This window comes from Coturnix japonica, unplaced genomic scaffold (genome assembly GCF_054131305.1).
Source record: "Coturnix japonica strain WE unplaced genomic scaffold, WE-NBRP24 Scf043, whole genome shotgun sequence".
NCBI lineage: Eukaryota > Metazoa > Chordata > Aves > Galliformes > Phasianidae > Coturnix > Coturnix japonica.
In genome coordinates, this window is record NW_028188946.1 from 893366 (window position 1) to 916792 (window position 23427).

General features: G+C 44.5%; 2 protein-coding genes across 8 annotated transcripts; both read right to left on the reverse strand.

Annotated features, from left to right (window-relative positions):
- Nucleotides 1-821: 821 nt before the first annotated feature.
- On the reverse strand, nt 822-16801 carry MAPK15 (mitogen-activated protein kinase 15). 7 transcript variants are annotated; one of them, XM_015856486.3, is made up of 13 exons: nt 16700-16801; nt 15736-15834; nt 15033-15062; nt 14411-14501; nt 13087-13217; nt 12765-12928; nt 10881-11020; nt 9458-9515; nt 8177-8314; nt 7919-8024; nt 4297-4597; nt 3535-3686; nt 822-2087 (listed from the first exon to the last, which is right to left on the reverse strand). In XM_015856486.3, exons 1-13 carry the CDS (start codon nt 16787-16789, stop codon nt 1860-1862), a joined length of 1728 nt encoding a protein of 575 aa, XP_015711972.2. In that variant the 5' UTR covers nt 16790-16801; the 3' UTR covers nt 822-1859. The 7 variants fall into 7 exon arrangements, 4 of the variants coding, with proteins under 4 accessions (XP_015711972.2, XP_015711971.2, XP_015711973.2 ...); XM_015856485.3 differs by having other exon boundaries at nt 3535-3689; XR_014940507.1 differs by lacking the exon at nt 7919-8024.
- Nucleotides 16802-18187: 1386 nt separating this feature from the next.
- CCDC166 (coiled-coil domain containing 166) lies at nt 18188-23213 on the reverse strand. Its single transcript, XM_015856493.3, has 2 exons — nt 23095-23213; nt 18188-20269 (listed from the first exon to the last, which is right to left on the reverse strand). Exon 2 carries the CDS (start codon nt 20236-20238, stop codon nt 19327-19329), a length of 912 nt encoding a protein of 303 aa, XP_015711979.2. The 5' UTR covers nt 20239-20269; nt 23095-23213; the 3' UTR covers nt 18188-19326.
- Between the last annotated feature and the right edge of the window lie 214 nt (nt 23214-23427).

Below are 23427 nucleotides of genomic sequence, written 5' to 3' on the forward strand. Positions count from 1 at the left end.
TACACCAGCCCTGTTTGTATAATTCAGTTTCTTACTTCCCCAGCTGTTCACAAACCTGCACTAATATCGTTCTGTATGAGATGCTGGGGATGTGATTATTTCTGCAGGGGCAAATTACACAGACAATTTGGATTTTTGCTGTAGTTGTTTGGATTGGCAGGATTTTATCCTGCTCAGCACAGTGTGTTCAGTGTACAAATGTGTTCCTGGCCAGAACTAGAATGGCTGATCTCGTGTGGTGCTAAGCTGGTTACCAGCTGTAGTGGGTTGTATGCAAATACTGCTGAATGAATCATAGTCACAGAATGGCTTAGGTTGGAAGGAACCTTACAGATCGGTCAGTTCCAACCCCCTGCCATGGCCTGGGTGCCTCTCACCTGCTCAGGCTGCCCAGGGCCTCATCCACGCCCACGGGCACCTCCAGGGATGAATGGGATACCCACACTTATCTGGACGGCAGTGCCAGGGTTTCAGTGCCTCCTGAGTAACATTTTTCCTCCTATTATCTAATCTAAATCTCCTCCTTGTCCTGCAGGACATGTAGAACATCAGTCTTACTCCTGTTCATCAGCTCCCTTCAGGCACTGGAGCCTCACGTTTCTCTGTGCTGGGGGACTGAGGCCAGGATGCAGCACTCAATAGGAATTGCCTATTTTATGAATAAACCAAGATAAAATAGGATTTCTCCGTGAGCTGCATTTCCAACCCCCTTAGGTGACCAGACTGGATACCAAAAGTAAATGTGCTATTTTCATTTTAGTTTAGCCATAAACATTGGTGTTTAGGTACTGAAAAATAAAATGGACAAGCTGACAATGGCAGCAGAACTCATATTTTGCAGTTTAATGCCTGGATTCCCTCTTTAACCACAGTTCCAAAGCTAAGAACACTAACATCTCAAGTGAAGTACAATTTCATGGACAGAGACCGATAGACATTAAATAAGAACGTATAAAGAATCAGCATTTGACCAGGAAAAGAGTTTTAAAATGGACTATATGTAAAGGACCAATGAAAGCTATGGGATGTGACGCTGTAGTCCCACTGCTGCCTGGTGGCAGCTTCATGGTGCTGCAGCAATAGCAAATCTTGCTTTCTGAAAGAAAAGAAGTTGCCATCATCTTACATATTGAACAGGACATCCCTTGTGTATTTCTCCCTCCAACGGAGTTCAAACAGCCACCAAACCATACACTTTTTCTGTAGCACAACACAGAAGATTTATGATTGCAGTGCTGACATTATTAATGCATGGCAGGTAAAGTATTGAGTATCGTAACAGAGCCCACCCATGCTTAAAATGCTTTTCTACTTGGTTGTGTTGAAAGTAATTATCACTGATTTTGTTTATTCAGGCTCATTCGCTTGCCCTGAAAGAGTCATATATAAATTAGTGTGATATAAAATGAAGGTTTTTAATATTATCTGTGAAGAGTTCAGCCTTGGTCTTCAGGAAGCAGACAGTTAATTGTTCTGCTCAAAAGAGGCCTGGACTGTGGCAGTACCTCTGACCCCACTGAGGAAATGTGAGTATGTCTGAAGACAGCCAAGTATCACAGAATCACAGAATTATCAAGGTTGGAAAAGACCTACAGGATCATCTAGTCCAACCATTTTTGTATGGAACATTGCGGCCTTCTGTGATGTTTTGCAGCAATGAAATTAAGGAATATGGACAGAACTCGCATGGTGTGGGAACAAATAGTTGGGCAGACTGGAAGGCAAAAGGATTCATTTCTTTTCCTTGTTGTTTTGTCCCAAGGAAAGCTATGAATTTCTGTTTGGCTGGGGCAACTTCAAATGCCTTTTATATTGAGCTCCCATTTGCTGTTCCCGGATAATTAGGGGGCTGACGAGACCTAGTTTGAACTCTTCCATATTGGCTCCTTGTGTTGCTGGGAGGAATTTGATATCGGAAGGCTCTGCAGTGCAGATTTGCATATGGTTCCATAGGCCTGAGAGTAACTGCCCATCGATGCTTTCGGATCCCCAGCAGCTCCCACATTGGCAGTAACATGGAACATCTTTTTACTGGATTTCAGAAGGGGCTGAACATCTTTGCTGTGCAACTGAGTATTTCGTGGATTCTGTGTGAGAAATAAAAGCCAAAGCAGTTAGGAATCTGTAAACAGATTTTCTGAAATATTTTCTGAAATACAAATAAGGAACACAGAATTTGCATCATCTGAATAGTAGAGGACATTGTGAATGTGAACTGACTAACAAACATTAAGAACAATGTGGTGGAAATGGCATGAGGGAGAAAGGCTTTAAAAGGGGTATGTCAGGTATGAGCCAACGGCACTGGAGCAAAAAGGCCTGTTTGGATAGTAACTATTTCCTAAGGTAGTGAATGCTTTAAATAAGTGCACAAAACAGACCATTGTTCCCCAAAATATCCTCCTGGTTTCTGCCAATCAAATGGCTTGGTGAGAATCAGAGTTGGAAGCTGCAGATGGATACCAATCCCAGCGATAAGGAATTAATCATGTACCAATGCAAATGGTCAGGCTGGCCAAATGGCTGAGAGCAAGAGTTGCATGAGCCTGACGGGATGCTGAAAATGAATGCAGAGCATGTTGGAATGTCAGAACTTTTCAGCTTCTGCTGAGGCTGAACAAGAAAGATGGAAAAGTCATCATTTACCGAATACAGTTAGTCACAATGCTGATGAGCATCCATCGACACTGACAGTGGTCATTGTTAGCCATTTAGGGAACAAATACAAGGCATGAGGTATGTGTAGCGTGATCTTCTCCCCATTAGGCACTTGCAGTAACAAGGAATTAGTCACAAGTACCTACAGATCCTTCAAAATTCAGAGCTTTCACTGGGAAGGTGGTGAGGCCCAGAGAGGCTGTGGAGGCTCCATCCCTGGAGGATCTCAAGGCTGGGCTGGATGGGGCCATGGGCAGCCTGATCTACTGCCTGATTACTGTGTCAGAGAGGTTGGAACTGATGATCTTAATGGTCCTTCCAACTCAACCTATTCTATGACTCCACAGTTCTTTTGAATGCCTAGAATTAAATATTCCGGGGAAAAGTTTGTGCTTATAAACCCATAAATCAGCATTAGGTATGTCAGATTTGTAAGGTTAAAACCATACCTGTCCTCAGTGATGACTTCACACGGGGCTTTAAACATTACCAGACAAAACACTGGGGATGCAGGTATTGCAACACTGAGGACTAGAACATGAAAGCTCCTATCTGAATCTACTGCATATTAGAGGTAAGTTACGACAAGTAACTTCCAGACACATTTCAGTTAGCACACTCTGCAGCACTGCAGTAAAGGAGACATATTCACATATGCTCGGCAAGCCCAACTGCCTTATTAAACTCAGCTACTGGTAGAAATTGACTGACAATACATACAGGCAGTGAAATTGAATTCTACCTGATGGGTATTTATTAATTTAATAACTCTCAGCAATATCACTTGCCTCTCATGTACGTTTCTTTACCAAGTTACAAATCATGATATCTGGTCCCTGGAAAGTTATCATTTTTCTGCACAGGACTGCTACTTACACTGCAAAGCTTGTGCATGCTTGTAGGAAGCAGCTGAGTATTTGCATTTGCCCACGTAATTTGTCTCCTCTGCTTCCCATTGCTGGTGGTTCTTCCTTGCTGAGGAGCTGGTGCAGAACAGGTCCTGATCGCAGCACCAGAATTTGCATTACCTGCTGGAGGAAAAATACGAGAAAAAGTAGGAAAATCATGAGGACAAAGAATGTGCTGATAAAAGGACAGAACATAAAGACCGAGTCAGCGATGGCCACTTCTCTTCCTCTTACAGGACAAAAATATTCTGAATGAAACTCAGAATCCCAGAATCCCAGAATGGCCTGGGCTGCAAAGGCCCACAGTGCTCATCCAGTCCCAACCCCCTGCTGTGTGCAGGGTCACCAACCAGCAGCCCAGGCTGCCCAGAGCCACATCCAGCCTGGCCTTGAATGCCTGCAGGGATGGGGCATCCACAGCCTCCTTGGGCAACCTGTTCCAGTGCGTCACCACCCTCTGGGTGAAAGACTTCCCCCTAATATCCAGCCTAAACCTCCCCTGTCTCAGTTTAAAACCATTCCCCCTTGTCCTATCACTATCCACCCTCACAAACAGCCGTTCCCCCTCCTGTTTATTTGCTCTCTTCATGTACTGAAAGGCCACAACGAGGTCTCCCCGCAGCTTTCTCTTCTCCAAGCTAAACAAGCCCAGATCCCTTAACCTTTCCTCACTGTAGAGCATTCAACTGTATAATTCAAGAACATTCAACTGTACGATGGCAGTACCTACTTTGAGCAGCAGAGTGCGTTATGGGGTTGTATATCACATTGATCTTTGATCTCCGACATAAAGATGTTGAGTAGTCTTCGTTCAGGTTGGATACCTCTACCTGGACATTGGCTGTACTTGCAGCATCCGTGTGTGGATGTTTTGGCAGAGGCGGCGTTGCCACTCTGTGGCTTTTCATGGTGGTTAAAGTTGCAGGATTGGAATTTGGAAAGAATGGTCTGGGTTGAGACTGACTTAATTCAGTGTCTCCTCTCTGCATTTGCTCCTTTGGATGGCTATTTACTTTCTTTTCAAGGATCATCTACGAAAAGAAGAAAAGCTGCTTAGAGTTAACACAGCTACAAAGCAAAGCAGAGGAATAAAATACAAAATGTAAGAGACAAACGTGCAAAGAAATCATTTCACAGGATGTGAAATAATTATATTTTGAAAATTAATTTGGCATTGGAAAGAAGGTAAAAATAATATTATTAGCAGAAAGAAAGAACGGGCTGAAGAATTAAGAAAAAGGATTGACTCAGTTGATGATTTTACCACATCTTGGGGGAGAATACCAATACATATTAACCACAGTAAAGGCAGAATCTATATGCCAAGAAAAGTTTATCTCTATGCTGTTTTCTCCCATCTCCGTCTAGAACCGTGTTAAGCTGATTTATAAATGGTCAGACATTCACTCCAGTTCATTCACAGCCTTTTCTCACCTACCTCTTCATCACTGTTACCATAGGATGGTTTGGGTTGGAAGGGACCTGTAAGACCTTGTAGTTCCAACCCCTGCTGTAGGCAGGGACAGCCCCCAGAGCCCAGGCTGCTCACAGCCCCATCCAGCCTGGCCTGGAGTGTTTCCAGGGAGGGACATCCACAGCCTAAAGACTTTCTGTCTAATATCTCATCTCAGTGTCTCCTCTTCCAGTATAACTTATTTACACAGCATCAGAACCCTTCCAAGGTTTTGGGTCTTGGTGCAATCTGCTCCCACCCTCCTCTGATCACAGCCATGCTCAGTTTGACACACGATAAGAATTAGTTAGAACTTGTTTCTTACCCTTTAACTGGGATTATCAACAATCTGCTAATATTCATAACAACTTTTCTGCCTACATTCAGTATTCATTTAGTCATTTCCTCATGACTCCTAACACTTTATCACAGCAAAATTTATTAGTTTATTTCTCTGTTAAAGACCTCAAATAAATTTTAAGTAGGTTCAATTCTTTTTTTCTTTAAACCAGCTTTATTTTTCCTCACCCTGGGAAGGAAGACACCTTTCACAGCCATTCTCATTACACTTTTCCACCTATAAGCTCCCTCCTCGTTCTTCTCTTCCCAGCAGCCATCCTTTCCACTGCCTGTTTCATGACAGTCAAACCTCTGCATTCATTTCCAGCTTCTGTTCTTCTCACCATCTTCCCACCCTGCCTCATAATGATAAACTGCTCACCCTGAAGGCTCAAATTACATCCACTTTTGCTGCTCCTTTTATTTCTTTGTTGTTTATTCACAGTGGTTTTCCTCCCACAGCCTCACACCACTGTCCAAAACAGTCCATCCTATCCCACCTACGATTAGATCTGATCTGTATCTTTGCCCTTTCTCTCCTTTAACCGTTACTCAAACACTGTCTGCAGCCCTTCCTATCTTCTCTCTCTTCCTCTGTTCTTTTACAGCAGATCTAACCCACTCACATTATTTCACTAATTCTGTACCCATCTACATCCAAATTACTGCACCAGTTTAGAGCCGGCATCAATGTATAATCCTCATTCCATGTCCTCTTCCCCCTTTCCAGCTGAACCTCTCATTTTTCTTATCTTCTAATCTACTCTTTTCCCTCTTATTTAAACCTGCAGGGAAAGTTCAGCCTCTCATTTTCCTTGTGATTTTAGCATGTATTCCAAACGGTATCAAGCACTGCTTTTCCCTTTTCCCCTGCACACTCCAAGATCCAGCATCACCTTATTTTTTTTTTCCCCCTTCATTATTACATCATTTTATGATCATTCAAGTTCTATTACTTCTCCACATTAGTGCGTCCAAATACAGCTCTTAAGACTTGCGGAATCTCCCTTATCTCTGCAAAACAAAGAGACAGACTTGTCCCGTTACCTAAACAAAGGACAAGGTTATCTATTAAGGGACTTATCGAGCTGCAACTCGTGTCAACATCAGCTTCATTTATCCTTCACTTGTTCTTCCTTTTCTGTTAATAGTTCTGCCATGTCCAGACTAGGAGACAGACTAGGCTGGAGAGCAGCCCCACAGAAAGGGATGTGGGGGTTCTGGTTGACATCTTCCCCACAATGGGGAACAGAAGTGCTGATTTCTGCTCCCTTGTGATGGTGACAGGACCCAAGGGAATGGCGTGGAGCTTGGATGGGCAGGAGGTCAGGAAAAGGGTGGTAGACATGGAACAGGCTGTCCAGGACAGTGGGCATAGCCCTGAGATGCTGGAGCTCAAGTGTTGGGACACTGCTCCCAAACATGCGGTTTGGGTGGTTCTGTGTGGAGCCAGGAGATGGACTCAGCAATTGATCCTTGTGGGCACATTCCAACTTTTAGGGTATTCTGTGATGCTGTAATTCTCAAGTCTGTCAGTTTTGTGTATGTGATGCATCGTGCAATGGCCCTTGACTACCACTGAGCAATTAACTGTATTCTGTACGCGACAAAAGCTCACATGCACATCCACAAAGGAGCTCAGAGAGAGAATGGAAGAATGGGGACCCCAAATAATACTCTGCCAAGCTTCTCCCAGGCCATCAGCCCATTAAAGGTCCATCTGCACAGAGGAGCACAGGACTGCACAATGGGAAACCAGGTTAAGGACTCCTGGAGAAGGAGAAGGAATCGATTCAAATGGGTCCCTCCCAGAGACGACCCACCATCAGCCCCACTCTGATCAGTAAACAGCAGATCTCCAGATCACATTAAAGGCAGTTGCTGCCTAAGAGTTGGACACATTATGGGATGTAGGGGAAAAGCAGTTTGGTATCACACAGGACTTATTATGGGATGCTTAAGGAAGGAACCAAAGGCAGGAAAAGAGAGAAGTTTAGGCAATTTGCATAGAAACAAGTGTGGAAAATAAGTGGCTAAAGGTGTTCAAACAGCCAGTCTCATGTAAAAAGCTGGTCTATATGCTTATTTGCACCAGATCAATGCAATCTGTTCTATCTTATTATTTTTTAACTCTTTCCTGTGTGAGGGGAGTCTTTATTTTGTCTGTATGTATGACCACAGGTCAGAGGGCCCGCATGTCCATTATGCCAGCAACTATGTGTAAGTGTGTGAGTCTCTACAGGCCAGCTTTGGTGATGAGAGCACCCCTGTTTCTCTAGGTTTGAAAGCACAAGATTTGGGAGAACAAGTGGCACTGGCTAAAGGATGTGGGAAATCCAGGCCGTCTATGTGTGTGTAATGTGTACCTGCAACTGGAGTTAGGCAGCATTTTCAGGGACTCTTGTGTCATAGTGCAGTAACTGGGGGGAATCATAGAATCACAGAATTTAAAGAAAGCCCAAGGCAAGGCAAATAGAAGAAAATGGCAGAATTCAGTCAGTCTAAGAATGACAGTTGCTTGAGGGATTAAGACTTCAGAAAATAGGGCAAAAGAATATACCTCATATAATTTGTTTCGATATTCTGCCACAGACAGCTGAGTATCATCACCTAAAGGAAGAATCACATCATAACCCAGAGAGGGCTCCCTGGCAGGGCAATGAAACCTAGGAAGATGACAACATGGTCAGCCACTACGACTCAAACCAGCTTCTTTTTTTTTTTTCCCCTACAGTAAGCATAAAGGAAATATTCGTGCTAAAAACAGCTTTATAACATCTCAGCAGAATATGGGGATCGGCACATTGGCATTACTCACCTTTTCACATACGGATGCTGAAGGGCCTCCTCTGCTGTCAGCCGTTTATCAGGGTTAAACACTAAAAGCTTCTTCAGAAGATCTAAGGCAGGCAAAGGAGTAGAGGATGGTAAAATCTCCTCAAATGTTACCCGTTGCCTGCAAGTTAGGAAGCAATTAGATAAGCTCATATCATCTACTTCACAGTTGGAAGGGACCTCTGAGGGCCCTGTTCCTTCGTTGTTCCTTCTTTATTATATTGCTGTTACAGCTGAAGGTGAGGACTCTGGTTTAGCCACAGCATCCATTTGCATGCCCTCAGATCCAAAGACCCTCTCGCTCCCCTGAGGGAGTACAAGAAGTTCTGTCTGTGGTACAGACAAGGCAGGAAGTCCCACACTACTGGAGGTGAAATTCACTCCAGGTATTTGCCCAAATTCCCTCACACACCCTATGCCTGACGATTCTGGGCACTTCCCTCCTTGGCATTCATAAATGGATACTTATCCTTTGGAAAAGCCAGAAGGATACTCTGGGAAGCCAGCTGGAGAAGTTACCATAAAAAGGCATGAAGTGTTCACATGAGCAGCAAGAGACCTGATGGAGATCACGGCCTGAGCCCTCACCTAACCCTCTAAATGTCAGGTATATCAGCAAGCATCCAGAAAATCCATACAGTTCATAGCTAGGAGGATAGGACTGCCAATTCCCTCATGAAGAAGAATGCCCAGGTCATGACAGATAAGAGTACAGGGTATTTAGAAACTTGCTATGGCCTTAGGCTTGTGCAGAAGTGTTGCATTTCCTTTTATTTACTAGTTAAGTATGTAATAATTGACATAATAATGTAGTGGTCTGTGTGAATAACAGGAGAATTCAAAAGAACCATGAGAGGTACAATGAAAAAAACAAAAAATCACACAGAGTCATTAAGCAGCTTGAATGAAGCTGTCAGCCTAAATAATTCAGGTTCTCCACATGTGAACCAATGATATTACATAGGTAATGTAATAAGTAATATTATGTGAGTAATATCAAGTAAGTAATAAGTAATAATACCTCCAGTTACTTCCACGGGAACTACAGCAGAGCCACATCCAGCCTGGCCTTGAATGCCTGCAGGGATGGGGCATCCACAGCCTCCTTGGACAACCTTGGCAATGTGGGCCCAAGGTTTGTTATTCCCAGATTACAATGTCATCAGTCTTCACGTCATGTATTCTGGTGAGCATTGGGAGAATTTTCTGTATACGCTAAACAGAGTCGTTGACATCTGAGACATGTTTAACATACAGAGCTTACCTGGAAGCCATGCGGTCAATAATTGAGGCCCTGTAGTCTGATTGCATAGCCATAATATCTGCAATAACAAAAATACAGTCAACAATTAGCAGAGCTTTACAGTTTGTGAAGGAAAGAAGATACATGGCATTGAATTGTCATACAGGAAACTATCCTAATAAATGTCATAGAAAATTATTCTAATAAAGATCAGAAGGAAATCTTATGGAGTGGAGACAGAATATCTATTTACACATTTTCTCATAATGTTTACAGTTTCTATTTACATTCTCAGGGGTTTCATAGACATGCTCTCTTATACCTCCATTGTTAGAAACACCAAGATACACAAGGCAAAATGGCCTGGTCCAAATCGCTGTTTTACACCAAGAACAAGAGATGGAAGCTGTTTCCTACTGCACTTCTGTGTTCTTTTCAACTGCTGACAATGAACCGTTTTCTGGATATATCTGCAGACCCTTAAAGTCAGCAGTTACACTGGAATGGTCTTTTCTTTCAGACTCTTGCTTCCCAGTTCCCCAGAAATCTCATGAAGAAGTTTAAGAGCCGTTTGGATGTGGTACTTAGGGATATGATTTAGTGTAGGGTTGTTAGAGTTAGGGTACTGGTTAGGCTGCGGTTGGACTTGATGATCTTCAAGGTCTTTTCCAACCTGGGTAATTCTATGATTCTATGAGCCAGAAGGCTGGAGCACCTCTCCTATAAAGAAAGACTGAGGGAACTGGGCTTCTTTAACTTGAAGAATAGAAGGCTGCGGGGAGACCTCACTCTGGCTTTCCAGTACTCGAAGGAAGCTTATAAAAAGGAAGGGAACAGCTGTTTATGAAGATGGACTGATAGGACAAGGGGGAATGGTTTTAAACTGAGACAGAGGAGGTTTACATTGGATATTAGGTGGAAGGTTTTCATGCAGAGGGTGGTGATGCACTGAACAGGTTGCCCAAGGAGGCTGTGGATGCCCCATCCCATTTGGAGGCATTCAAGGCCAGGCTGGATGTGGCTCTGGGCAGCGTGGACTGGTGGCTGATGACTCTGCACAGAGCAGCGAGTTTGAAACTAGATGAACTCTAAGGTTCTTTTCAACTCAGGCCATTCTATGATTCTTTCTATTATTTAGATTTTCAGACCAAAACTGCAATTTACTATGACTAAGCAAGTTCGGCTGAAGTATGATAATCTGTTTTAAACCTTTACCATCATACAAAACTCAAAAATGCTTTGAAGGCCTTGTTCTTCTTTCTCATCTAATCAAGTACAGGTCTGTTTTACTATAAAATTAGCCTTTCTCAATTAAGTTTTATTTCCTTGGGAAGACGTTAGAAGAAATCATAGTGGATATCTTCTTCCTGATCCTGGTGGGCTGTTTTCTTTCATTCTTTTTATCTCTTCTTCAACTAACTCCCCCCATTGAGAAAAGTCTTACCGTCTGAGGATGGGGCAGGAATGACCCTCAAGATCTGTTCTATTTGATTGATGGTTGATGTTCCAGGAAAAAGAGGTTTTCCAAGTAGCAGCTCACCCAGGATACAGCCAATGCTCCACATGTCTACCCCCTTAGTGTAGCTACAAATAAGAACAGAAAAGAGTTAGGACTATCTTTTTAGTACCTGGCACTCATATAATCTATTATACCTTATTTTGCAAGAAGAATAAGCTCGATTACTCCACACAAAACCAGAGAAGGAAACATATTAAAGGTGGATTTCAGAACAAGGCAATATCTACTTCTCACAGTACCAATAGTGAAGATATAAGCTGCTACTCAGAAGCAACTGATAGGTGTAATATGATTTTTCAGGGCATAATGCAGTTAGAACATAGTTACCATTAATTAAGCGCAATAAATGTCAAACAGTGGATAAATCATAAAAAGGTTTGCATTGGAACAGACCTTAAAGATGAACTATTTCTAACCTCACTGCAGTGTGCAGGGACTTCCCATTGGATCAGGCTGCTCAGAGCCTCACCCAGTGTGGGCCCTGAGCACCTCCAGGGATAGGACTTCCTCACCTTCTCTGGGAAACCTGATCCAGTGCCTACCCACTTATATCCCATCTAAATCTACCTTCTTTTATTACCCCTTCTCCTATCACTACATGCTCTTGTAAAAAGTCCCTTCCCAGCTTTTTCATAGCCCCCCTGTAAATACGAGGAAGGTATGAAGTCACCCTGGAGTCTTTTCCAGACTGAACACCCCCAGCTCTCAGCCCATCTTCATAGGAGAGGTGCTGCAGCCTCTAAGTATCCTTATGGCCTCCTCCGGACTCACTCCAACAGATCAAAAACATCCAGATTTCAAATTTGGGGTATTAACCCTACACGTATTTTCTATTGGGAAGCATCAGCTTGTACTGAAGATCTTCCTTAGGCAAAGTACAAGAAACAAAACCTTTCAGCTCCATCGGCAAAGAAAAGCAATGCTTGAAGAGATGATCAGAGGGCTGCAGCACCTCCCCTACAAAGACAGGCTGAGGGAGCTGGGCTTGTTCAGCATGGAGAAGAGAAGGCTGCGGGGTGACCTCAGTGCAGCCTTCCAGGACCTGAAGGGAGCCTTCAAACAGGAGGGGAGTCAACTCTTTGAAAGGGTAAATAACAGCAGGACCTAAAGGGAAAATGGCTTGAACTTGAAGGAGGGGGGACTGAGGTTGGATGTCAGCAGGAAGTTCTTTGCTCTGAGAATGGTGAGGTGTTGGAACAGCTGCCCAGAGAGGCTGTGGATGCCCTGTCCATCCCTGGAGGTGTTCAAGGCCAGGTTGGATGGGAGGGCCCTGGGCAGCCTGGGCTGGTATTCAATATGGAGGTTGTGGATCCACCACCTGCCTGTGGTGGCGGGGTTGCAGCTTTGTAATCCTTGGGGTCCCTTCCAACCAGGGCCATTCTGTGATTCTGTGAAAAGTAGTAGTAAATAGAGGCAAAAAAAAAAAAAAAAAAAAAAAAAAAAAGCCTCCTTGGGCCTTAAAGCCAAATTCTGAATAAGAGGTCAGAGGTGCTCAGAAAAAAATTGTAAAGATTTAAGGAGAGAAAAAACAGGTCTGATGGGAGGAAAGATGAAAAACAGGTGAGCTGATATTGTAGGTAAAGTGGTCAATCTAAGAAGCCAGGAAGGAAATGTATGTGTAGTGAGAGAATTCTCTGCTGTAAAAGAAGTTTAAATGCATGCTGAGAAAATGGACCGCTGACCTCACATTGCACCTGGCAACACTGAAAATGAAAAGATTTAAGACTTCTCAATCAGTTGTTGTTTTTTTTTTCCCCAGCAGTGAAGGAATTATACAACACCATCCCTTCGCTCATAGCAAGCAGTTACCTGCGGGAGGAAAGTAAGATCTCAGGGGCTCGGTACCAGCGCGTGGCCACATACTCTGTTAAGGCAGGGCTGCTTTGCTCTTCATCCATCTGACATAAAGAACGGGCCAGCCCAAAATCACAAAGCTTCACAAAGCAGTCTGCATCCAGCAAGACATTTGAGGGCTGAATTGAAGAAAGGAAAATTAATAAGCTCTTTACACTCTGAATGGCAGAAGGTCATTATCGACATTCCTCTGCCAGTCTCATTCTTTTCATACATTTCTAGTTAGTGTTTAACAGAAAATCCGAGTGAAAGATAAGGATTAGGAACTGGAACATACCTTCTGATCCCTGTGAATAACGTTTCCTGAATGGATGAATTTAGTGGCTTTCAGGAGTTGATAGAGAATGTAACATTTGTGGATGTCTTTCAGCAAATTCCCCCTCTTAATCACAGCATGCAAATCTGTCTCTGTGATACACAACAGTACAAGATTACCGAGTTGCAAATACAAGCTGCTCCAAACCAGGCCAAGATGGACCATTTTACAGGCTGCAACCTTTCAAGTGAACTCTCAATAGAGGTTAATACTTTAATCACTTATAGCATTGCAATAGAACAATAGAACCACAGACTATGGAAGGGTCCCATAAGGATCACTGAGTGCAACTCCAGGTTCCACAGAGGACCACCCAAAAATCACAGTATGTCTGAGAGCACTGCTCAAACTCTTCTTTAGCACAGACAAGCCTGGTGCCATGAAACCTGCCCTTGGGGAGCTGTTTCAGTGCCCAGATATACTCTCCCTGCAGAACCTTTACCCACTTGACCCTCCTCTGACATAGCTGCATGCTGCTCCTTTGGGTCCTAATGCAGACAGATCAGTGCTTGCCCCTCCTAAAAAAGCTGTGGGTCACCATGAGGGAGACCTCACTGCGGCCATCCAATACTTGAAGGAAGCATATAAACAGGAGGGGGAATGGCTGTTTGTGAGGGTGGGCAGTGATAGGACAAGGGGTAATGGATTTAAACTGAGACAGGGGAGGTTTAGGTTGAATATTAGAAGGAAGATTTTCACCCAGAGGGCGATGACGCACTGGAATAGGTTGCCGAAGGAGGCTGTAGATGCCCCATCCCATTGGAGACATTCAAGGCCAGGCTGGATGTGGCTCTGGGCAGCCTGGTATGGTGGATGAGCATTGGGATCCTTTTCAACTCAGGCCATTCTAGGATCCTATGATTCTATACCTTCAAGCCCCAAATCCAAGTCATTTACAAAAATATTAGAGATAACAGTCACTAAAATGGAGCCTCTCCACCCATCAGTGACTGGAGTCAGAGTCCAAGCCTGCAGTCTCTATTATCATTCTATTATCTATTACTTGCAGATTATGCTACAGTAATTGTTCCATTATTACACAACTTTCTTACAATAGAATTATCTGTAGTCTCTTCTATATGCAACTCTGCCGTCTCTTCTATCTCTGTAAGTCTTCTAATTGGACACTCACTGTCTTCCCTCTTCCATTCCAACCCAACAGTTCTCTCATCATTATTACTGCCTCCAAATTTTCACTGCTGTTCCCATCTAATCACAACAGGGAATTGAGAAAGAAAACCTGCAAGACAGGGTAGGTTTAAATAGAGACACAACACAGTCTCACCCATAGACTCAAAAATGAGATAGATGTCCTTGTTGTTCTGAGCTCGGATAACATCAAGCAACTTGATGATATTTGGATGCTCTCCGAATTCCTGCAGAGGGAAGAGAGACCCAACAGTCAAAGCTGAGTGCCTTTCTTGTGAATCATACAAGATTATGGTAACTTATTTCCTTTCATATTACTCTCTAGAGCAGACAATAATGTGCTGTTTCCTTCATTATGCTTCTACTGAAATGTAAAATGTATTTAATCCTTTCCCACAGTATGGAACCAGCTAATTATTCTAAAACTCCGTATAAGATATTGGTACTGCAAATGCTGCCGTGTTATGTATGAGTAAAATCCAGTCAGCAACACTGGAACAGGTTGCCCAAGCAGGCTGTGGATGCCTCATCCCATTTGGAGGCACTCAAGGCCAGGCTGGATATGGCTCTGGGCAGGTGAATCAGACCATCTCTTCATTGCATTTGGGTCACTGTGGTTTTATAATGACTGCTTTAAAAGGCAGTGAAAGAAAAAAAGAAAAGTGAAAGGTGATGTCAATACTGAACACTGCATTTTGAGAAAGAATGAGAATATGTGAGAACTGAAAATCAAAGAGCAGTGGGAAAATGGACCTTACCCGCAGGAACATAACCTCACGAAACGTTCTCTGGAAAGGAACAAAAAACTGGTATCACATTAACAGAACGATAGAAGAGAGCATGGACTTCCCATGGGAAACCCACACCCGTCCGCATCTAAAAGGTAGAGGAAAACTTCATCTAGCAGACAGGCTTGGGAAAAAGAACAGTTGTTCCCTTAGATGAGCATACAAATGCTCTCCAGCTTTAGATACTATAGGGCATCATATTGTCCATCCAGGTAGGTTTAGGTTGGATATAAGGAAACACTTTACAGAATGGGTTGTGAAGCACCGGGATGGGCTGCCCAGGGAGGTGGCTGAGTCACCATCCCCAAGAGTGTTTAACAACTATCTAAATGTGGGGCTCATGATTGAGCAGAGGGCTGCTGGAGTTGGGGGAGGATGGTTGGGTTGTGGCTGGACTCGATGATCGTTAAGGTCTTTTCCAATCTGAGTAATTCTACAATTCTACACCTCTATGAATACATTTTACTCTCAGTGACTTTCAATAATCATCTGTAGGTGTTACAAGACACAAAGCCTATCATTTATTGCTCCTTATTATCCTAACGTAGCTGCAGACTGTGCTATTACATACAAACTGCCAGGTGACAAGCAACTCCTGCAGACACAAGTAAGAAAAATATCTGTGATTCCCACCACCCCCCTCAGGACATAAATGTTATTAATGGTCTCTCACCTGAGCATCTGTTCTGTTCCTGAAAGCATCAAAAATCTTTTTAACTGCAACTATTTCTCCCGTCCTGCGATTAATTGCTTTCCATACGATGCCGTAAGCCTGGAGGGGGGAAAGGACAGTGAGTGGTACAATACAGCATCTCATGTGAATGCAGATTAGGCCATTCTGTAATTCTATGTTCCACATTCATAAACACTCTTGGGAGGTCCCCTTGAATGCTGTTATCTCTTAGATAAGTATGAAAACCACTCAGCAAATACAGGAACCATTTTTTACTTCGTGCAGACATTTAAACATTAACACGAAAGCAACGACACCACTGTGCAGCCATAAAGTGCTCCTTGGAATGCGGAAAGATTCAAATCTACCACCAAAAGTAATTAAGTTGGATGTGTGCCACCAGCCAGACCAGAGAACACATAGGGTGCCATAAGGACCCACAGCAGCGCCACAGGGACCAACAGCAGTGCCACAGGGATCCACAGGGCGCCACAGGGATCCATAGCTGCTCCATAGGGACCCATAGCAGCGCCACAGGGACCCATAGCAGCACCATAGGGATCCACAGGGTGCCATAGGGACCCATAGCTGCTCCTAGGCACCCATAGCAGCGCCATAGGGACCCATAGCAGCGCCATAGGGACCCATAGCTGCTCCACAGGGACCCATAGCTGCTCCACAGGGACCCATAGCTGATCCACAGGGACCCATAGCTGATCCACAGGGACCCATAGCTGCTCCACAGGGACCCATAGCTGATCCATAAGGACCCATAGCTGATCCATAAGGACCCATAGCTGCTCCACAGGGACCCATAGCTGATCCATAAGGACCCATAGCTGATCCATAAGGACCCATAGCGGCTCCACAGGGACCCATAGCAGCGCCACAGGGACCCATAGCAGCACCATAGGGACCCATAGCAGCGCCACAGGGACCCCCCCGTCCTCTCCCCGCCGCTCACCCCCTTTCCCAGCCGTCTCTTCATCTCGTACTTCTCCGCCACGGCCGCGTCCACCTCCGGTTCGTCCATCGCTGGCGGCTCCGCGCTCATCTCCGTCGCTATGGAAACGGACGCGACGCACTGCGCGTGCGCGAGCAGCTGGAAGCCGCGCATAAGTACTGGGCGGCAGCGGCCGTAAAGCGGTCGGCAGTGGCCGTAAAAAGATCGTAAATTGCTCGGCAGAAGCCGTAAAGCGGTCGGTAGCGATCGTAAAGCGGTCGGCAGAGACCGTAAAACTGTCGTAAAGCGGTCAGTAGTGGCCATATTCGGTGCGGTTTGCGGCTCGGGGTGGATGTTGGTGCTTCGCTCTTCCGCCCAGCGGTGGGTTGGGGTCCGGGTCCGGGCTGTGGGGCTGAGGGGCGGCTGCAGTGGGGGCTTCGTGCTTTTCTTCTTTCTTTTCCCTCTTCTTTTCGACCCTCCTGCCTTTCCCTTCCCCGTTCCCCTCCCCCTTGTTCCCACCCTGCTTCCTTCCCTCCTTTAGCAGCTGTTAATATAGATGCCTGTAATGCACCTCTGTCCTTCCTACTCCCTGCTCTGGCAGCCATTGATCCCATAACATCCATGCTGATAAGCTCATAGAAGTGTAGACCAGATTATCTCCAAACATTTGCTTGTAATATTTGGCTTTACCTTTCTGTGTATGTCGTTCCCAAGTCACCCTCTAGCGGCCTTTTAATGCAGTGCGTGTATTTGGTTAAGAATTAACAGAAGATCATTTGTCTGAAGACAGAATCACAGAATTGTAGGGGTTGGAAGGGAACTCATCGAGTCCATCCCTCTAAAACAATGCAGAACACAATGACAGGATGAACAGTTCCATGTTGGTGCTTTTTGAAGCTTTGTGATATCACCTGAACCTGCTGCATTGGTTGTTTTTTTAGGGTTCTTAAATAAGGTATTGGGTGACAAGTGAACGTTCATTAGTTTAATAGGGTTGACCAGGCAGGACAGTCTCTGTCAGGTCCTGGTTACTGGTGGCAGCTGCCTGGTAGTGTCTGCATTGGGGTTTCCTCCAGCAGATGCCAGCCAGCGAGACCTCCACACACCCCTTAGTAACATGGCCATGTAGATATATGTAACAGTGGGGGACAATGAGGCATCATTCATCAAGATAGGCAAGGTCCTCTGCAGAAAGCAGGGGTCCTTATTTTCAGCTGCAGGGCAGTTTGTGACAAGGAGGTTTCTTCTTGCTGCATGCAAAAGCTTGAGGCAGTTTACTTGTGTTCCCAGGCTAATAGAAACCCTTTCTCAGGAGCTGCTCACCTCTTCAGGCTGTGATCTGTATTCTTCCACACAGTCGGTATCAACTTTAAGAACACATAATAATATGTTTGTTAGAAGCCCTTTTGGCCTGCTGTTCTGTTTCTATTTCCAGTTGGTAGGAAAGATAAAACTGACTGGGAGTTACGGGACTCCCTTTGCTCCCTGAGATCAGAGTAAGAACCTCAATTTTCAGAAACTCGCTCATTTATCTGATTCATTAGCCTCAATCCCAATTAACTTGTATTTCTGCTATTAATAAGATGGTTACACAGACTGGTAACTCAGATGCTGAAAACAAACAGATGTCATCAGTGGCTGGAAGAGCAGCAGAGGTCACTCTCTGCAGGGGTTTACCTGGGAGTCAGTTCAGCAATGACTTCTGTTTGGTTTCTACACTGATTACTTGAATAATGGGCTGGAGTGGTTATTACAGCAGGTGGTTGTGCTGCCACTGTGGGACCGTGACAGGCCGGAGAAACTGGCCTTCAGGATCCTCACGCAGTTCAGTTGAAAAATGCCAAGTCTTGCATTAAGGGATCAGCAAGCTTGCTGATGACACCAAGCTGAGTGATGCAGCTAACACAGTGGATGGAAGGGATGGCATTCAACAGACCTGAAAGGTGGGTTCAGGTGAACCTAATGAGGTTCAACACAGCAAAGTGCAAGGTTTGGCACTTGGGCTGGAGAAACCCCAGGCAGAGAGGGACCTGGGAGTCCTGGTGGGTGAAAAGCTTAACATGAGGCATCAGTGTAGTGGTTCCCCTTGTAGCTCAGAATGCAAATGGTATCCTGGGCTCCATCAGAAGAAGGGTGGCCAGCAGGGATAGGGAGGTGATTGTCCCTCTCTGCTGTGCCCTGGTGAGGCCCCATCTGCAGTGCTGCATCCAGGTCTGGGGCCCCCAATAAAAGAATGACAGGGAGCTGTTGGGGAGGATCCAGAGGAGGCCACAAAGATGCTCAGAGGGTTTAAGGGTTTGGTTGCTTGTTTATTTATTTTCTCTCCTTTGGAGTCTAGGAGAAGGTAGAATTAATTAAGTCTTTGCTGTGTATGAGATTTTGGAAATGAAGGTTGCTGGAGAAGTTCACCTTCAACAATTCATTGCATGGTGTCAATAAATACAGTTTGCAGTGTGAGCTATGTCAGTGACTCCTTTCATCCACACACACAGCACTCAGCTACCCTGATTACTTCTGAGCCTTCTGTTACCTAACTGGTTGTAACAGTCTGTTGTAACTGGTTGTAACTGGTTGTAACAGTCATTGATGTCCAGCAAGGTCTGGTGACACAGCATCATTGGAGAGGAACAGAGAAGTGTTTCTTTAGGCTAATATCCACGTTTGAAAGGGCTATGAGAGCTGCAGGTGTCCTGGTTTGACCTATGTGCCTCCTGCTGGTGCAACCTGTGCCGTGCGTGTGCCATGTCCTGAGTGCAGTGCTTCTCTCGAAGGAGCTGCTGGTGCTGGTCTCTCAGTTCAACCTGGATTTCTTTAAGGAGTTTGGAGCATTGGATGAGCCTGAGCAGTTCCTGGCGCAGATGCCGGTTCTCAGCTTTTACTTGTTTGATATGCTCAATTAGGGACTGTAGTGCTGCTTCTTCTGCCCTCTTAGTGAGAGCCAGGATTTTCTGACGAGAGTTCTCCTCACAATCAGCCTTGGCCTGCAGAAACCTTCTCTTGATTTTGTGCATTTCTTCTGCATGATGAATCTTTGTTACCAACAGTTCCTTCTCCAGCTCTTTAATCTTTTTCGTCTGTTCCAACTGCATGTCTTTGAAAGGCTGCAAGTCTTCAACCTCAGTGTTCATAAGAGAATACTTTGTCTCCACTTCCATCAGAACGTCTCTTACCTCCTTTTCTTTTTCTGCATATAGTGAGATTAGTTCCTCTTTCTCCTTCTGCACCCGAGACAGATCGGTTTCATTCTGCTCGTTTAATGTTATTATCAGATTCTGACACTTCTGGCTGTGCTTTGTTAAGTAGGAGAGATAAATGTTGCTCTCTTTCCGATTCTGTTTGGCTTCCTCTTCGAGGAATTTATTCTCCCGTAGAAAACGCTCCACTTGTCCCATGTATGTGTTCAAATGTTCCGTAAGAATCCTGTTTTCTTCCTGCAGGTATAAAGTCCTCTCTCTGACAGGTGTTTCCATGGATGTATCTCCATCTTTTATTCCTGGTTCTTCCTTATTTTTCCCAGCACCAGCGCTGTCTTGTTTACCCTGTTTTGCCTTGGATGCCATATTTCACAGTGGGATATCAATCCTTGTCAAACTGCAATGGAATGAAAGATGATAAATTTTCATTAAGCATTTGTATCGCTCGCATGAACATGACATTTTCTCCCCAGTCAATCCATTTTATGTCCTTTTGATTTCAAGTGGTGTGTCAGCCACTTTTCCTGGCTTTATATCATCAGGTAACTTGCTGAGGGTGGAATCTGTCCCTTCATCCAGGTTGCTGTTGAACAAGCACTGAACCCTGGGAAACACTGAATCACAGAATCATGGAATGATTTGGGTTGGAAGGGACCCCAAGGATCATGAAGCTCCAACCTCCCTGCCACAGGCAGGGCCACCAACCTCCCCATTTAATACCAGCCCAGGCTGCCCAGGGCCCCATCCAACCTGGCCTTGAACACCTCCAGGGATGGACGGGGCTTCCACAGCCTCTCTGGGCAGCTGTTCCAGCACCTCACCACTCTCACAGTAAATAACACTGCTGGTTACAGGCATCCAACCAGACTGCTCTGCTGATGACCACACTCTGAGTGTTGCCAGCCAGCTGGTTTTCAGTCCACCTCACCATCCTCTCGTCTGTCCTGCACTTTCTAAGTTTCATAACAAGGATGTTGTGGGAGATGCCTTGTTGAAGTCAAGTTACACAGTATCTGTTGCTCTCCCTCCATCTACCCAGCCAGTGATTATATCACTGAAGGCTACCAGGTTGATCAAGCATGATTTCCCCTTGGTAAATCCATGTTGACTACACCTGATAACCTTCTTCTCTTCCAGTTGCTTGGACATGGCTTCCAGAACAAACTGTTCCATCCATCACCTTTCCAGGGACAGAGGTGAGGCTGACTGTCCTGGAGTTTCCCAGACCCTCCTTCATGCCCTTTTTGAAGACTGGAGGGACACTGTTTGTCCTCCAGGCTTCAGGAACCTCTCCCAGTCACCAGAACCTTTCAGAGATGATAGAGAGCAGTTCAGCAATTACCTCTTCCAGCTCCATCAACACACATGAGTACATCCCATTGAGGCCCATGGATGTGTGTGTATTGATTTTGGCTAGATGTTCTCTGACCATCTCCTCATTCCTAGGGAAGCCTTCTGTTCCCCAGACTCTCTCTTACCTCCAAGGTTTGGAAGTCCCAAGGAGCAGTCTTTGTAGTAAAGACAAGCAAAGAAGGCGTTCAGTATTTCTGCCTTCTCAAGGTCCCCTGTTACCAGGACTGTTATCAGTTCTGTCATCACCTTCCTGGCCCTTTGTTGGACTGTCACTAGTACGTCCATATATAGAGTACTTAGGAGCCCATAACTGAGCCTAGTTCTCCAAGTACAGCCTCACCAGAGCTGAGCAGGTGCCAGTTTTAGGGAGCTTCCTGATCTGATAAAGAGATGCTAAAGGAGTCCCTTCCAACCTCAACCACTTTGTGATTCCTTGAAATCATGAGGGTAATGTAAAGGAAATGCAGAAGACTTGGGGAGATAGCTTTAGCCAATGAGATAGGCTGCAGGCTGAGGGGAGGGAGAGGCAGCTCTGGAATGGGTGCCATGTATGTGGGGTGCCATGTATGTGAGCAGAAAACCTCTGGGCTTCTTATTCTTAGATGCACCCAAGTTTTCACAGAAAGAGAACATCTCAGATTTCAGCCTAGAGTGAGGAGATGTTTGTAAGTGAGAATACCAGGAAGACTTAACCAAGATGCTAGTAATAGTGTCCACAACAAGATGCACCTTTAGAGCACAGGATTTGTTTCCAGAGGGCAAAACATGAATAAGGAGTATTGAGGCACAGTGACAATACAGAAGCTGCAGGTGTCTGAAATGCATCCTTTTTTCTTTAGTTTCAGAATAATGTTTTTGTTGGTCTTCTTGTTTGTGTGATGCAGTTTCACGCTGGTGAATGTAGCTGAGTTAATCCTAGAGCTGAGAAATAAGAAGACATGTCTTGTAAATTTTGAGAGCCAAATAAAGATGATGGGATAATCTGAATCTTTTAAAAACATGTGTTCTGTATGTATCCAATAACTGAAGCAAAGTACTTCATAGGTGATGTCAATGAGGGAGGGAATTCTTGAGATAACAGTAAATGGAAATATGGTTATTTGAATGTGTATTCAGGCTGTGACCACTATGCCCACATTTGCTATTTTTAAGCAGACATTTTATCAGAGGTTTTTAACATTCAGCATTATGTATTAAAACTGCTGAGCTACCTGCGCTGTACGAGACAGTTAATTTCACAACAGATACTGAAACAAGAAAAATAGATTAAAGATTCTTACAGGCAATCAGAAAATAAAGGATTGAATTGCATGGTGCATGCTGAATTTCTCAATCATTCCAAGGAGGAACAGTGCAGTCAAGGATCTGGAGCCAGAGAGGTCTGATCAGTCTAATGTTTTTAAAGAACATTTGTAAGTGAACCTTACTGAATCCTGATGGATCCACTAGGCCCTTCTAAAGTATGCAAAATTTGAGCAGATAGGTGAACAAAATAGAATAAATATATATATTAAAAATGTCTAGTCATAGTAACAGCACAATAGGGTCCAAGCTGGGAACGTGGCAGCTGTTTTAGAAGTCGAGAAGGTATAGGAATATAGGTTTAGAATAGAGAAGGTATAGACCTAAGAATCAGTGCTGAAATCCCTGTGGTTGTGTTTTGGGGAACAGTTTCCAAAGAGCTGGATGGGTGTTGTTACACTGGCAAACAGCAGAACTGAGTTAACACTGATTATGTGGTTTTATGGGAAAGAAAATTGCAGAGCTCCACGAATGTTAGAGAAGTGACTAAATCTGCATTGAAAAACACAGACCTTGCTAAAGTTGGTATTATACAAAATGTCTTCATAAAAAACCCCAAACACCAACCTTTCCTGCTGTTGTGATCTTCACAGCGTTCCCATGTAGACCCTTCTGGCTGTTCCTGGCTTGCTGGACAGCATTTGCTTGCAGTCAGACTGTGATCTCTGCCCAGTTGTGTTTGTAAGCTGTGCGTGTCCATGGTGATGAAATGCTGCGAAGTCACAAGAGCTGCTGAGGTTCTCAGAGCCGTTTCTGTTCCTATCTGGATTGTGAGGCCTGACTCTGAAACTCCTTGTTACCTATTGGAGTAAATCTAGCAGAAACAGAAGGGCAGTTTGGCTTATATATGATTTATTATTATTATTTATTTTTTTATTATTATTATTATTATTATTGTGG

Bases quoted from the DNA above. Each gene is read 5' to 3' on its own strand.
- CCDC166 (XM_015856493.3), bottom strand. From the start codon at position 20,238: ATGGCATCCAAGGCAAAACAGGGTAAACAAGACAGCGCTGGTGCTGGG.
- MAPK15 (XM_015856485.3), bottom strand. From the start codon at position 16,789: ATGAGCGCGGAGCCGCCAGCGATGGACGAACCGGAGGTGGACGCGGCC. The intron at 15,835-16,699 runs GTGAGCGGCGGG...TCCCCCCTCCAG, and splicing joins AGAGACGGCTGGGAAAGGGG to GCTTACGGCATCGTATGGAA. The intron at 8,315-9,457 runs GTAAGCTCTGTA...CCTAACTTGCAG, and splicing joins ATTGACCGCATGGCTTCCAG to GCAACGGGTAACATTTGAGG.